This window comes from Mus musculus, chromosome 13 (assembly GCF_000001635.26).
Source record: "Mus musculus strain C57BL/6J chromosome 13, GRCm38.p6 C57BL/6J".
Taxonomy (NCBI): domain Eukaryota; kingdom Metazoa; phylum Chordata; class Mammalia; order Rodentia; family Muridae; genus Mus; species Mus musculus.
In genome coordinates, this window is record NC_000079.6 from 81,280,278 (window position 1) to 81,297,619 (window position 17,342).

Genomic DNA, 17,342 nt, shown 5'->3' on the forward strand with positions numbered 1-17,342 from the left:
TGCATGTATGTCTGTGTACCATGTATGTGCTCTTTCAAGATTTTAATCAAATTTGACTCACAGGATTGGACTAGTGTTTTTAAAGATAGGCTTAGGGTTTTTTGTTGTTGTTGTTGTTGTTGTTGTTGTTGTTATTTGTTTGTTCCATAAATGTGGAAATTATTATGAAAGCAAACAAGCAAGGTGGTTTAAAGGAAGCAAAAGATGTTCAGAGCTTAGACAAAGCTGACAGATGAAGAGCATTCTTTGTTTCTTCCCAGCTGGTACAGCAGACAAAGACATCCATCCTTGTAGTACTACTCTGCGATTCAATTCAGGCAGGCCCAGGACTTATTTCAATTATTCTCCATGGAAGGGTGAGGCAGAATCCTCTCTCTATGGAAAAGCTGTTGAACTTCTCTTTCTGACAGTTTCAAGGACAAATTACTGACTAAAGCTCCCATTGAAAAGAGGTGTAACAACTTGCACTGTGCACATTCAGACCTCTCTTTAAAGTAGAATTCAGAAGGAAATGTCCCTGAGACAGAAAGAAGCAATGAAGTCATCCAAGTCCAGGGCCCAGACCATGGCACCTCCTAATTTGTTGCCCTTGAGCCACTGAGCCTTTATCTTGAAGCTCTTGACATTATCAAAGCCAAGGTTTTTAAAAAATGGTTTTAGCACATGACATTTCATAAATGGAAAGTGTAGTTGGGTAAAATGACAACCTCTAGCCACAACATAACTTATTAGAAGAAAGCTATCTAAAATTTAGAAGTTATTGGATTTTCCCCTTGTGGTCACACCGCAAACCATGAAGGATGTGTGGTGCACCATCTGAAATGCATTATATTTCACTGCCATTTGCAACTATTTTCCTAAATTATGAGCCACACACAAATATAATTAGCCTACTAAATAAGCATCAGACACAATTAGATTTTCTTGCTGACCAGAAAAGCAGATATGGGATAACCTGAACCACCCCCCCTCCCATTAACTTTGGCTAATACCCAGCAAAAGAGAAACTCCACTAGAAATACATGTGAAAGACATTTCTGTTTGAATGCACTTTGGTGATCTGATCACTATGCTTCTGCAAATAGTCTCTTCGACACCGAGAGTATTACTGGCTGTGAGCACTCTTAACTTGAATGGATTCTCCATGTCCTACCATTTGATCCATTGGCTCTGGTTCTGCCAAATGCAGACACCTGGTCTAGGCTTTCTCTCCTGCCGCATGTCTGTGGGTATTGTACACAGAAGCATCTCCCCACAGCCGTTCCAAGATACTGCCTTCTGACAGCTCACATGCTAGGACATGAACTGTGAGTTTGGTTCTTGTGTGCGTAAGACGCCAGTGCATGATAGGCTACAATGGAGCCCCAGCTGCCTTCATACTGTTACATGGAACCTAGGTCTGTGTGATACTCTGCTCACACTTTACCTTACCACTGTGTCTACCATAAAGTAAAATTCTCAGCCATTTATATTATGTTTATATTACGTTCCATCACTGAAATAGTTCGCTTAGTGCGTAGCCTGTGACTACAGGTTTTCCCTGTTGGTTCCACCTGTGTTTCAATCAAGCAGCTTCCTGTTGTAACTATCCTGCTATCTCTGTATATCTTCAAATCTGATAAGCAGTTTCCTGTGTTTTCATCTAAGTCATTAATCAGAAACTCAGAATATGTCAGGGACAGGGACAAAGACCTTCAGCACAGCACTGGAGGATCAGGCCAGGCAGATAGATAACAACCTGCATAGTCTTGTCCTTAAAAACTTCAGCTTAGAGCAATGCCTAAAATAATCTTTCAATCAGAAAAATAATGTAAGAAATTTCCTCTTTTTTCAGATGTTTCATGTCCTGAAATTATGTCTATGACTTAGACTTATTTTTAAACCCATTGACAGAGATATTATAGTAAATGACTTATTTTCCCTGATTGGAGGTGCTGAAAGGTCTACAAAGCACTAATTTGAGGAGAGACGGATTATTCAGAGCCATCTCCTGCAGAGAGGGAATCATGCATTAGGGGTGCAGAGTGGCAAGGCCAGAGCCCTCCTTTATGACTCTCCTACTGTCAGGCCACACCACGGCAGCTGCTGCTGTTGTTCATGACTGGAAAGTCTTTGTCTCTTCTACAACGGCTCCTCAGGTCAGAACAGGAGCCACGGTCCATCAGATTTTCATGGCCGATATGTGGGGACAGAGATTCCGATCTCCTGCAAGCCTGACAATCAACATCCTATGCTAAAGTTCTGAACTAACAGAAAACAAATAACCATGTTGTTTACTTTGTATCTACTGACAAGTCTCTGTTTAGTATGAGCATTCTCCAGTCCTCCTGGTACAGCCAACACTACTAACTGGCTTCCCCCAGACACTCTTTTCTATCTCCAATTAACCACAAATAAAGATATCTCTCCAAAGTTGAGATGTAATTATATCCTCTCTTTCATGAACAAACTTTTTGATCATTCAGAGAAAATAATTCAAATTTCTTATTCCTCAGGGCCCATATTCCAAGCTCCTTCTGCTACGACCCTTTGGTTTTCAGTCTTACTAAATTTGCCTCATTCTTTTCCAAATTCTCCTCTAGTTACTAGATATATTATTGCATTCACACCATGGTAGAGCTGTGATGGCTACCTCAGATTATTTCTACTTCAGGACAGAGAATATCTGGTACTAAGACCTTGTGATGGTGTGTTTATGCTCAGCCCAGGGCATGGCACTATTAGGAGGTGTGGCTCTGTTGGAGTAGGTGTAGCCTTGTTGGAGTAGGTGTGTCACTGTGGGTGTGGCCTTCAAGATGCCTGGAAGCCAGTCTTCTGCTAGAAGCCCTCAGATGAAGATGTAGGACTCTCAGCTCCTCCTGCACCAGGCCTGCCTGGACACTGCCATGTCTCTTCCTTGATGATTCAAGATGAAGATGAATGAAACCCTGAACCTGTAAGCCAGCTGCAATTAAATGCTATTCTTATAAGAGTTGCCTTGTTATGGTGTCTGTTCCGAACAGTAAAACCCTAACTAAGACAGCCCCCCTCTCACAGGGTCACGGGAGGGGAGCGCTGGGCAGGGAATGAGCTACCAACCTGAATGAGCATCCAGCTAAACTGGCAAAGATACAGGTAATGCGCCACAGCAGCCACAGCGGAGCAGCTCTCCTCGCTGAGGTGGGGACTTGCATATGCAGATGCCAGGAACAAAATCTGGAAGACACAGGTAGTTCTATTTTTAAGTCATGCTAAGATGAATGAAGACCATCCTGAAAATAAGCCACTTTCATCTTAACATGTAATTGAGCCAGTCAAAGGCAAAGTTGACTTGACCTCAGGCAACCTCAAGGGGCAATGTGTGAGTGAACTCGTGTGTTTCTAAGAACCAATTAAAGACAAAATATTGTTTTGTGTTGCTGTAAGTATCTCAAGAGCAAATTCTCTCAAAAAACCATATTTTTGTGAATGCGAGACCAAACTGAAGCACTGAAGTCCACTTGTTCAAGGTAGGTAAGAAAGAGGAGGAAGTGTAGAAATGCCATTCCCGGCTAATGAGACAGGGAGATGAAGGGAATCTTTGACTTTCTATTATCCACAACTTCTTGCCAGATAGCAACATGTGGAACAAACAAGTTGCAAGTCTTAAAATTACCTAAATGGTGGGGTTTCATTATCATTTTCAAGACTCTCACCCTTTCATCAAATATAACTATTTAAATTGCATGTCTATTTCCCTCTTTCCCAACACAATTGAATCTTAGCTCTTTTTATAAAGAGAATCCTCATAGCCATCGACCATACTGTGAAATCATTATCATTATATCACCACAACCAACACCATCACTACCACCATCATCACTACCACCACCACCACCATCATTTTACTCACTAGAATATAATCTGCATAAGGAGAGAAATTTTTACTTTTTTATTCTTTGATAAATTTCAAACATCAAATATTTGGCACCTAATAGAACTAAGTAAACACTTCTGGAATAACTGATCAAATCAAGAAAAATACCATTTTGTATTTTTCCAATATAAGAGTATTATGGGGCAGTGCCACCAGACAGAAGAGCTGTTCAGGCTGTAGTAAGTTCAGAACCCTAATAAAAGTAGAGTTCTCCATGCTGATGAGGTATCTTAATGGGGGTTGAGTGTTAAGCCAACGAGCTTCCCTTCCTGGGCATCCCTTCCTGCAAAAGATATTTAATCTCTGGTCCACCCTGAGTAAAAGTTATTCATCCTCATCCGCCATGATTAAAACAGTTTGGACAAACAAGGCCTGTCTTGTTCATCAAGACCGGGGTGGTATGTGTGTGTGTGGATATGTGTGTGTGTGTTGGGGGGGGGGGTGCTTCGTCATACAGAGCTGAGTCTAAGTGTCTCATAGAAGGCCTTCTTCCAGCCTGGGCTCAGCATGTGTATGCAGACCCTATTCCCAACTCCTCGTCGTCCAGGGATCACAGCAGGATAGGAACCACAATTCTCAATGACATGCTTCCCAGTGGCATGGGAGTTTGAGAACCACAGCATCTATCCTAGATCTCACTGTGATTCCCCCAGAACTTCTTCTATTGTTGAGAATAGTTTTTGCAATCCTGGGATTATGTTATTCCAGATGAATTTGCAAATTGCCCTTTCTAACTTGGTGAAGAATTGAGTTGGAATTTTGATGGGGATTGCATTGAATCTGTAGATTGCTTTTGGCAAGATGGCCATTTTTACTATATTAATCCTGACAATCCATGAGCATGAAAGTTCTTTCCATCTTCTGAGGTCTTCTTTGATTTCTTTCTACAGAGACTTGAAGTTCTTGTCATAAAGATCTTTCACTTGTTTGGTTAGAGTCACACCAAGGTATTTTATATTTGTGACTATTGTGAAGGGTGTTGTTTTTCTAATTTCATTTTCATCCCATTTTTACTTTGAGTATAGGAAGACTACTGATTTGTTTGAATTAATTTTATATCCAGCCCCTTTGCTAAAGTTGCTTATTAGGTTTAGGAGTTCTCTGGTGAAATTTTTGGGGTCACTTAAATATATGATCATATTATCTGCAAATAGTGATATTTTGACTTCTTCCTTTCCAATTTATATCTCCTTGATCTCCTGTTGTTGTCAAATTGCTCTGGCTAGGACTACTATATTAAATAGATAGGGAGAAAGTGGCCAGCCTTATCTAGTCCCTGAATTTAGTGGGATTACTTTGTTTCTCTCCATTTAGTTTGATGTTGGCTACTGGTTTGCTGTATATTGCTTTTACTATGTTTAGGTATGGGCCTTGAATTCCTGATCTTTCCAAGAATTCTAACATGAAGGGATATTGAATTTTGTCAAATGCTTTCTCAGCATCAAATAAAATGATCATGTTTATTTTTTCTTTGAGTTTATGTATTGAATTTCATTGATCGGTTTCCATATATTGAGCCATACCTGCATCCCTGGAATGAAGCCTACTTGATCGTGGTGAATGATCATTTTGATATGTTCTTGGATTTGGTTTACAAGAATTTTATTGAGTATTTTTGCATCAATATTCTTAAAGGGAATTGGTCTGAAGTTCTCTGTCTTTGTTAGGTCTTGGTTTTGGTGCTAGCATAACTGTGGCTTCATAGAATGAATTGGGTAGAGTACCTTCTGTTTCTATTTTGTGGAATAGTTTGAAGAGTAGTGGTATTAGGTCTCCTTTGGAGGTCTGATAGAATTCTGCACTAAACTCATCTGGTCCTGGGCTTTTTTTTTTTTTTTTTTTTTTTTTGGTTGGGAGACTTTTAATGACTACTTCTATTTCTTTAGAGGTTATGGTTTTACTGTTCCTGATTCAACTTTGGTATTTGGTATCTGTCTAAAAAATTGTACATTTCATCTAGATTTTCCAGTTGTGTTGAGTATAAGTTTTTATAGTAGGATTTGATGATTTTTTGAATTTCCTCAGTTTCTGTTGTTATATCTCTCTTTTCATTTCTGATTTTGTTAATTTGGACACTGTCTCTGTACCCTCTGGTTAGTCTAGCCAAGCATTTATTTATTTTGTTGATTTTCTCAAAGAACCAACTCCTGGTTTCGTTGATTCTTTGTAAATTTCTTTTGGTTTCTACTTGGTTGATTTCAGCCCTGAGTTTGATTATTTCCTGCCCTCTACTCCTCTTGGGTGCATTTGCTTATTTTTGTTCTAGAGCTTTCAGTTGTGCTCTCAAGCTTCTATGCTATGCTCTCCCCAGTTTTTTGGGGGGGGAGGGACTCAGGGCTATGAGTTTTCCTCCTAGCACTGCTTTCACTGTGTCCCATAAGTTTGGGTATGCTGTCCCTTCATTTTCATTAAAATGTCTTTAATTCTAAAAAGTCTTTAATTTCTTTCTTATTTCTTCCTTGATCAAGTTATCATTGAGTAGAGAGTTGTTCAGCTTCCAGGTATATGGGAGCTTTCTGTTGTTTTGTTGCTATTGAAGACCAGCCTTAGTCCATAGTGATCCATAGAATGCATGCCATCATTTCAATCTGCTTATATCTGTTGAGGTCTGTTTTGTAACCAATTATATGGTCAGTTTTGGAGAAGGTACCATGAGGTGCTGAGAAAAAGGTAGATTCTTTTGTTTTAGAATGAAATGTTCTATAGATAACTGTTAAATCCATTTGGTCCATAACTTCTGTTAGTTTCACTGTGTCTCTGTTTAGTATGTGTTTCCATGTTCTGTTCATTAATTAGGGTTGGGTGTTGAAGTCTCACACTATTATTGTGTGAGGTGCAATGTATGTTTTGAGCTTTAGTAAAGTTTCTTTTATGAATGTGCATGCCCTTGCATTTGGAGCATAGATGTTAAGAATTGAGTGTTCTTCTTGGTAGATTTTTTCCTTTGATGAGTATGAAGTGTCCTTCCTTATCTTTTTTTGATAACTTTTGGTTGAAAGCCAATTTTATTCAATATTAGAATGGCTACTCCATCTTGTTTCTTGGGAGCATTTGCTTGGGAAATTGTTTTCCAGCCCTTTACTGTGAGGTAGTGTCTGTCTTTGACACTGAAGTGTGTTTCCTGTATGCAGCAAAATGCTGGGTCCTGTTCACATATCCAGTCTTCTAATCTTTGTCTTTTTATTGGGGAATTGAGTACACTGATGTTAAGACATATTAAGGAACAGTGATTGCTGCTTCCTGTTATTTTTTATTTTATTTTTATATTTGTATGGCTATCTTCTTTTAGGTTTGTTGAAAGAAGATTACTTTTTTCCTTTTTCTTGGGTGTAGTTTCCCTCCTTGTGTTGGAGTTTTCTATCCGTTATCCTTTGTAGGGCTGGATTTATGGAAAGATACTGTGTAAATTTGGTTTTGTCAAGGAATATCTTGGTTTCTACATCTAGGGTAATTGAGAGTTTTGCTGGGTATAGTAGTCTGGGCTGGCATTTGTATTCACTTAGGGTCTGTATGACACCTGCACAGGATCTTCTGGCTTTTAGAGTCTTTAGTGAGAAGTCTGTTGTAATTCTGATAAGTCTGCCATTATATCTTACTTGATCTCTTTTCCCTTACTGCTTTTAATATTCTTTCTTTGTTTTTTGCATTTGCTGTTTTGACTATTATGTGATGAGAGAAATTCCTTTTCTATCCAATATATTTGGAGTTCTGTAGGCTTCTTTTATGGTTATGGGCATCTCTTTCTTTAGGTTAGAGAAGCTTTCTTCTATAGTTTTGTTGAAGATATTTACTGGCCCTTTAAGTTGGGAATCTTCGTTCTCTTCTCCACCTATTATCCTTAGGTTTGGTCTTCTCACTGTGTCCTGAATTTCCTAGATGTTTGGGGTTAGGAGATTTTTGCATTTTTCATTTTCTTTGACTGATGTGTCAATGTTTTCTTTGGTATCTTCTGTATAGAGATTCTTTATTCTATTTCTTGTATTCTGTTGGTGATGCTTGTATCTCTAACTCTTTACCTCTTTCCTAGGTTTTCTATCTCCAGGGTTGTCTCCCTTTGTGATTTCTTTATTGTTTTTATTTCCATTTTTAGATCTTAGATGGTTTTGTTCAATTCCTTCACATGTTTAGTTGTGTTTTCCTATAATTCTTTAAGGGATTTTTTGTGTTTCCTCATTAGGGGCTTCTAGCTGCTTACCTGTGTTATTTTAAGGGAGTTATTTATGTCCTTCTTAAAGTACTCTATCATCATGAGATGTGATTTTCAAATCAGAGTCATTTTCAATCTTGTTTTTGATACCAATATATGTATATATCTCTAAATCTCTTCACATAAATAACTCAAACAAAAATGTAGAAGTCATTTAAATTATATGAAAATATATTTTAATATGTAATAAGCAATTATTTTTTGATTTATTGATTGAAAATGAAAATATATTTTAAAATTCTCATCTAATTCTTAGATGTAGAAATATAATTAATAAAATTTAGAAAGGAAATAGAATTGAGTAGAATTTCAGAGAATCTGGGGAATTCTAATAAAATTTGATATAACTCTAACTATAGCGTCTATTAACTCAAAGGCCAAAACTAAACATACCGTAAACATGCCAAAGTTTATACTTCCTCTGCCTAGCACTTTTAAGGTCAGTAAGCAACCCCTGAGGAAATAACCATTCCAGCTGAGACTCACCCAATGGAGCCTGGAGGATGTTGGACCCCCTCCACTCTGCTTAAGCCTCATCTATCTTCTAGTCTACACCCCTGCTGGGGCAGTTCAGTGTGTCTGCCCCTCTCCCCACCGACCAGCCTGCTGGTCTTCCAGGAGATCTGCCACAACCAAGGACACAGGTGATAACCCTCCCAAATAACACCCCAGCTGGGACCCCCATGGAGCCCAGCCCCACACCCACCCCTTACCCCCACTCAAGCCCCAACTCCCTTCAGGTCTGTACATCCTCTGGGGAAGATCAGCGTGCCTGCACATCTCCCACTCCCCACAGTCTGCCAGGCTCCTAGGAAGTCTACAACAACCAGGGATACAGCCTTCCTGTCTCCCAGGAAGTCTGTCATCCAGGTCAGGGGAGGACTGCCCTAACCCAGGAACATAGGAGGTATGCTCTAACCAGGGTCAAAGGAGCCCCCTCCCTTCACCAAAAACAGCACAGTCTGCCTCCCAGGAGGCCTGTCCTAACCCAGGTCACAGAGCTCTGCCTGCCTCCAAGGACAAAAACACTCAGGTCAGTTAATACTAGAGATAACCAGATGGCCAGAGGTGAGCACGGGACCATAAGCAGCAGGAGCCAATGTAATTTCAGACCATCAGAACCCAGTTCTCCTACAACAGCAAGCCCTGAATACCCTAACATGCCTGAAAAGCAAGACGCTGACCTAAAGGCCCATATAATGAAGATAATAGAGAACTTTAAAGAGGATATAAATAACTCACTTAAAGAAACACAAGAAAACACTGACAAACAGGCACAAGCTCTTAAAGAGGAAACAAATAAATCCCTTAAAGAAATACAAGAAAACTCAATCAAACAGGTGAAAGAATTGAAAAAAAAAGGCCATCCAGTTACTGACCCAACTTGAGATCAATCCCATGTATGCACACCAAACTCTGACACTGTTACTGATGCCATATTGTGTTTGCAGACAAGAGCCCATCATGGCTGTCCTCTTAGAGGCTATATTAGCAGCTGACTGAGGCAACAAACATCGAAGATTAATTTTGTTGTGCAACTGCTGTGTAAAGTTTCAAGCACAAATGTGTTATAGTACTCTATAAAGCAGCCAAAATGAGGTAAATTAGCCATATATATATATATATATATATATATATATATATATATATACATATACATATATATAATTTGAACATATGAATTTTCCCTAGAATCTCTTTAATTATTTTTATTTTACATACACACAGTCAATTGTTTATTTATTTGTGTGTATGAGTGTGTATACATGTGTCATTGAGTGCCTATAGAGCTCAGAGTCAAGGTGCAACACACATAAACATGTAAAAATAAATAAATTACTTTAAATATTTTAGAAGAAGAGGGTTAAGGGTAAATTTTTCAATTACTGTCTGTCACTGTAAGCATGGCTACTTTGTAAAAATAGAGTCATTCTTTATATGAAAATGGTAAGGAGGGCAGCAAGTAGCAGCAGAAAAATTATACTTAAGGGCTGGCAAAATCATATTTAAAGGATTCCACATTATCATATATTTATGACATATTATTATACATATACACAGATATACACGCACAGACACTACACACACACGCACACACACACACATACATATATGCTTCCTGTGAATTTCTTAACTTTTCATAGGTTTGAGTTGATTTTTTTATTTTGGGTCAATTAATGGATAAGAAATATCAAGACAAATCAGCATGTAAATTTATTAAATGTGTGCTAACAATGTACTAGATTCAATAAGAAAATTTAGTTTTTCTAAAATTATAAATATGGTAATATGAACTCCAAAACTATTGTAAACTGAAGTACTATGTACACACTTGGCAATGTTTGGTCTCCAGTACACGGGAGGAAGGAAATAACCATTACTTAGTGGGTTTTTTTTTTTTTTTTGTCTTGGTTTGTTTGTTTGTTTGTTTGATGTGGCAGTTGACATTCTGTGGATTCAGCATAAAGCTTGTTTCTCATAATCTTTCAAGACATTTCTCCCTTTGTTACTGCTAAAGAAACAAACTCAAAGGTGTCATGGGTACCTGCTGAGGAAGCCTGAGCTGGGCTTACTCAGCTCTAACTCAGTGACCCTTTCCTATTCTTTACTACTTTTCTTGCTTTGTTGGCATGCAGGTGCCCATGGATGATTCTCCCTTTCAGAAATCATTAATTGCCTACAGTTCTTCACCTGGGGGTGGGGCTTGTGGGATTGTCCCCATCAACATTGGTATGCCAAGTGGTATTTCTACATTTGGGTGTTGCTTAGGTTACCATACTGATGAGATTTCTTGTTGTCCTCTCTGTGTCCTATGTAGATTTTATCTCAATGCAGGCATTCTGATTCTCTGATCTTACAATCTCTCTGGCCCCTCTTCTGTGTTGTTCTCTGAGTCTTAGTTTAAATTGCAAACTTGTTTATTTTATTACTATCACCATTAAAAGATGCTTACTTAAAGCATAGCACTAACACAACTGCTTACAGTTTCATTTTCTAATAAAATGTGAATTGGAACAACTTAAGGTAAATCCTAATTATTGTAAGAAAATAAAGATACGGGTGAAATAAAACTTTAGTCTGTAAAGCTCTGTGATGAGCAATGAGTTTAAAATTTATGATCATATTTTCATTTTACTTTGCAGCAGCATAAAATTCCACTTAGCATATGTTTCCCATTTTATTTATTCAGTTATGTAGGCTGGCTTCATTTCTTAGCCATTGTGAATTGTGTATTGTAATGTGGATATGGAGAGAGATTAGCAGAGAGGGATGAAAGTGGGTGGGCCTAAGAACAATGTGCAATGAGCATATGCTAATGAAGCCTGTTCATTTATATGCTATTCCCAAAAGATTAATAAAAACAAGATTATGTTAGTTTGGATCTTAAATATCTATATCTGTCTTAAATATCTATATCTACCAAAGCCCATATATTACACATTTATTTGCTACAGTGGTGCTATTAGGAACTGGTTGTACCTTTAAGATGTAGGACCTGTGAAGAGCTACTCATTCCTTCTCCTCCTCGTCCCTTCCAGTCTTGAGAAGCTCTGTCCAGCCACATTCTCCTGCCATGATGTGCTACCACATGCTCAAAGCAATGAGACCAAGGGAGCAGAGACTGAGGCATGGGAAACCTTGAGCCCAAAAAAAACCTTTCTCTGTGCATTGCATGGCTATTTGCCACGTTAACAGAAAGCTGACTGATACTGACTGAAAGGAAACCAAAGTTTCCAATATTTAAGGGCCCACAAAAATTACAAAATCTTCTTTATTCTTTTGTCAATAAGATGAGACACAGGGGTCTTCAAACTTAGTGTCACTTTTAAAATGATATGTAACTCGTACTTGTTCCAATACAATACGGAAAAGCTATCATTCTCAGACCCTCTGTACAGTGTAATCTAACTGACTGCTTCCCCAGTCACAGATGGTTATCGAGGAGCACATGCAAGACATTCAGGAAGAGTGGACAGCACGCATACAGCAATTGGCAAGCCCTGACCCAAGCACCGCCCCCATCCAAGCTCTGCCCCTGCCTCCTGCTTTCCAGCTGCTTCTGTTTTAACCATAGTTGACATGCGATGATTATTGCTTGTTATGATAATGTAAAACATATAAGAATAAGGCTTCTCACTTCAGATATCAGTAAAATAGTATTTTATATTGAATTGCATTATCCATGGGGAAAAGGGATATATAAATAAGATGATTGCCTGAGAATTAGTAATTTACAATTATGAGAACATAAAATGGATGCACACCAAAGCCCTGTCACTCCCGACAAAGCTTCAAATGGATTATTTTCCTCTCTTCTTCTAACATGCTCCCAGTGTCCTATTATTTTATATAAAAATCAGGGATACAACTTACTCAAGGAATCCACTCCTTTATTCCTTCATATTTGTGCAATTAATTGTGAGATTCTACCTGACATACTTTTAAAACAGCTCTTGATAGAGCCAGTCCCTCCAAACTGGACTTTTTCTGTCTACAATTTACATTTGTTATAACCATATTAGTATTATGTAATCTGTGTACACTCATGTATACTAATATGTTTGTGTTTGACATGTGAGTATATAAGTTCACTTCTGTGGAGAAAGAGGAACACTCCTTGTTGGCGGGATTGCAAGCTTGTACAACCACTCTGGAAATCAGTCTGGCGGTTCCTCAGAAAATTGGACATAGTACTACCAGAGGATCCCGAAATACCTCTCCTGGGCATATATCCAGAAGATGTCCCAACCGGTAAGAAGGACACATGCTTCACTATGTTCATAGCAGCCTTATTTATAATAGCCAGAAGCTGGAAAGAACCCAGATGCCCCTCAACAGAGGAATGGATACAGAAAATGTGGTACATTTACACAATGGAGTACTACGCAGCTATTAAAAACAATGAATTCATGAAATTCCTAGGCAAATGGATGGACCTGGAGGGTATCATCCTGAGTGAGGTAACCCAATCACAAAAGAACTCACATGATATGTACTCACTGATAAGTGGATATTAGCCCAGAAGCTCAGAATACCCAAGATACAATTCGCAAAAACATATGAAACTCAAGAAGAACGAAGACCAAAGTGTGGACACTTTGCCCCTTCTTAGAATTGGGAACAAAACACCCATGGAAGGAGTTACATAGACAAAGTTTGGAGCTAAGACGAAAGGATAGACCATCTAGAGACTGCCGCACCAGGGATCCATCCCATAATCAGCCTCCAAATGCAGACACCAGCAAATTGCATACGCCAGCAAAACTTTGCTGAAAGGACCCTGATATAGCTGTCTCTTGTGAGGCTATGCGGGGGCCTGGCAAACACAGAAGTGGATGCTTACTGTCAGCTATTGGATAGAACACAGAGCCCCCAGTGGAGGAGCTAAAGAAAGTACCCAAGGAGCTAAAGGAGTCTGCAACCCTATAGGTGGAACAACAATATGAACTAACCAGTAACCCTGGAGCTCCTGTCTCTAGCTACATATGTAGCAGAAGATGGCCTAGTCGGCCATCACTGGGAAGAGAGACCCCTTGGTCTTGCAAACTTTATATGCCTCAGTACAGGGGAACGCCAGGGCCAAGAAGTGGGAGTGGGTGGGTAGTGGAGTGGAGGGGGAGCATATGGGGGACTTTTGGGATAGCATTTGAAATGTAAATGAAGAAAATACCTAATTAAAAAAAAAGGAAAAAAAATAAGTTCACTTCTGTGCACATGTGTTTGTGTGTGTGTGTGTGTGTGTGTGTGTGTGTGTGTGTGTGTGTGTTCCTCTCTGTCACCTTTGGAGGGCAGAGTTTGATGAACAGAGGACTTCTTCAGTTGCTAGTCATCTTATCATTTGAGACAGGTCTCCTTACTGAGTTTGGAGCTCAGTCTTTTAGCTCTGCTGGCTGCTGGCCAGGAGTTCTGTAACTCTGCCTGTCTCTAGCCCCTCATCCCGGGGTTGCAGCTTACAGACATGCCAAAGTTTTAACACAGATGCAGGGGAATCTAAACTGAAGTCTTCATGGCTTTATAAAAACCATGATCCCCAGACCCACACTTACATATTTTAAAGCAAAAATGATCATACTTCACCTTCTGGGGACTTTGAAGATACTTTTTTAGAAAACAAACAACAACAACAACAAAAAAAAACCAAACCTATTCCCTTTATTCTCTGTTTTCTCTTCTTTTAGATTTCCTACTACCCAGTCATTGGACTCCTGGCCTGACTCTTCCATTTTACAAATATCTTTAGACTTTTTTATATCATTCTCTTTACACACAACTTCAACATATTGAAGAAAAGTATTCATTTAAATGTTTTAAATTTTTGATTGTGAGTCTAAACTTTAATGGCTGAGCTATCAGTCATGGGGGTCAGAGGGAGGGAGGGACCTGGTGGGAGAGGGGACAGGGAGGGGGGAGGGGAAACATGATCTACTACTGGGGGTACAGGACCAAAGCCCTAAAGGCCAGCAGAAAGAATAGAAACAGGCAACCTTGGAAGTAGGATGTGAGGGAACCCTCTATAATGTACAGAGACCCGAGAGATAAGAGTCTCTCAGAACTCAAAGGGAGGAACCTTGGGTGAAATGTACAACAATGCGGAGAAGGAACTTGTAGAGTTCACGTTCAGTACAAAGATAGGACATCAAGTGGAGGGATGGTGTTGCAACCCCATAATCATAAGTGGTCACTCAGAATTGTTCTTGTCTGAAGGAACTGCAGGAACAAAAATGGAGAAGAGCCTGAGGGAAAGGAGATCCAGTGACAGACCCAAACTGGGATCCAGCTCAAGGGAAGGCTCCAAGGCCTGACACTATTATTGATGCTATGGTGTGCCTACAGACAGGAACCTAACATGGCTGCCTTCCGAGAGGCCCAACAAGCAACTGAAAGAGTTAGATGCAGATACTAGCACCCAAGCAATGGACTGAAGCCAGGGACCCCTGAAGTGGAATTGGGGGAAAGCTGGAAGAAACTGAGGAGGAGGGTGACCCCATGGGAAGACCAGCAGTATCAACTGACCTGGATCTCTGAGATCGTTCAGACACTGGACTACCAACCAAGCAGCATACACTAGCGGGTCCGAGGCCCCTGACACATATATAGCAGAGGACTGCATGGTCTGGCCTCAGCGAGAGAAGGTGCACATAACCCTTGAGAGACTTGAGGCCCCAGGGAGTGGGGAAGCCTAGTGGGTGTGGGGGAGGGATATCCTCTTGAGATGGGGGGGGGTATGAGATGGGGAACGGTTGGGGTGCACACTGGGAGGGAATAAAATATTGACTATAAAAGAGGATTAAAGAACAAAAATAAATAAATTTTAAAAAGTAAAAGTTTTAAACTGGATTACAATATGGTAATGTATACTAAGCTTGGAGTACAACATTTAAAAATGTGTAGAAATATGTAGCCAAGATCAAGATATAGTAGAATATGTTTAATGCCTTGGAAGTTTCCCTCTGGCACTTCCTAACATGATCTCCACATGTATAAACATCACTAACTGTGATTTTTGCCTCTTCTCAGACTACAAATAAATACAAATCAACACCATGTATAATTCCATGCATGAAAGATTTCTCTTGTTAAGCATCTGTGAGATACATTCATGTTGAATTCCATTGATACATTCTAATATGTATTATTTACTCTTCTGCTAGATATTATCAGTTGTTTACAAGATGTGGTTACCACTAAGGAAGATGCATTAAGTATTCTATATATCTATGTTTTATAAATTACTTCTTTGGGGGTATATAACCAGACTAACATAAATGTAGATAAAATGTGTTTTGTGTTTAATAGTTTGCATGTAGCAGTAACCTACAATAAGCACTTAATGCTGTATGTTATCTGTTTTAATTTTAGTTAGTCCAGTTGAACAGTTGTATATCATAGTGGTTCCTAAATGTATATGTAAATACACACACACAAATACACACACATCTGGCCAACATACAGTGTTAGGGATCAAACCGAGGCCCTTCCACATGCTAGACAACTAACTGTTCTACCATGCTAGCCAAGTGTTCTGTCACTCAGTTACATCTTTTGCCTTTGGTTTTTAAGGCAGGATTTTACCATGTAGCTCAGGGTGGCCTTGAGCTTACTTTTGGTTTAACCTAGACTTGAGTTCCTTCCTATATTTTCTGGGTGCTGGATTACAGGTGTCTAACATTAGGCTCAACTGTCAACTACTTTTAACCTGGATCAACACCTGATCCCCTAGAGATAAATGTCAACCTGACTTTTTAGTATTCAATCTATATCCACTTTTTGATGTTTCATATTCTTATATATATGCCTTCATTCTTCATATTAGGCTGTACGTGAAGGTGTGAGGGAGTCTTAGGTGAACGTGTAAGACATGGATGGAGTCCTGAGTGAATGTGTACTGTTGGCATGTGCACAGACAAGTCAAAGGCACTAATGCTTTCAGTGTCAGTGAACTGACAAAGCCTTCTGGATGAGGCTCCAAGTGGTGGTGACGTCTTGCTCTGTTCCAAGAACATGTGTTTACGAATGATTAAGTAAATACAGCTTCCTCCTCTGTGATGAGTGCACCCTGAGCCTGCTACCTTACAGAGGACCCCTACAAAGACCAGCTAACCCTGACTTCTCCTGCTGTTCACAATAGACAGAGGTTTCAGGTTATTGCCCATCAACCAGGGTGAGCATAGCCCATCTGATCCCAGCTTCTCTGTATGTGTGTCTCAGGTCTGTCCTTTTTTAAAAATAATTTTTTATTAGATATTTACTTTATTTACATTTCAAATGTTGTTCCCATTCCTGGTTTCCCCTCTAAGAGCCCACTGTCCCCTTCCCCTAACCCACCCACACCCACTTCCTGGCCCTGGCATTCCCCTATACTGGGGCATATTGATTCACAGAACCAGGGGCCTCTCCTCCCATTGATGACGAATAGGCCATCCTCTGCTACATATGCAGCTAGAGCTATGAGTCCCACCATGTGTACTCTTTGGTTGGTGGTTTAGTCCCAGGGAGCTCTGGGGGTACTGATTAGTTCATATTGTTGTTCCTCCTATGAGGCTGCAAACCCCTTCAGCTCCTTGGGTACTTTCTCTAGCTCCTTCACTGGGGACCCTGTGCTCAGTTCAATGGATGGCTGTGAGCATCCACTTCTGCATTTGTCAGGCACTGGCAGAGCCTCTCAGGAGACAGCTACATCAGGCTCCTGTCAGCAAGCTCTTGTTAGCATCTGTAATAGTGTCTGGTTTTTATTGGATG

General features: G+C 39.7%; 1 protein-coding gene across 8 annotated transcripts in view; it reads right to left on the minus strand.

Moving 5' to 3' along the window:
• Positions 1-17,342, minus strand: part of Adgrv1 (adhesion G protein-coupled receptor V1) — a 538,324-nt gene that overhangs the window by 185,210 nt on the left and 335,772 nt on the right. For all 8 annotated transcript variants that reach the window (XR_001780748.2, XM_017315364.1, XM_017315363.1 and 5 more), the window contains one exon: positions 3,079-3,195. Coding sequence is in view for 7 of the 8 variants with exons in the window: in XM_017315364.1 (XP_017170853.1) it covers positions 3,079-3,195 (117 nt within the window). In the remaining variant the exon portion in view is untranslated. The remainder of the gene's footprint in view (positions 1-3,078; positions 3,196-17,342) is intronic.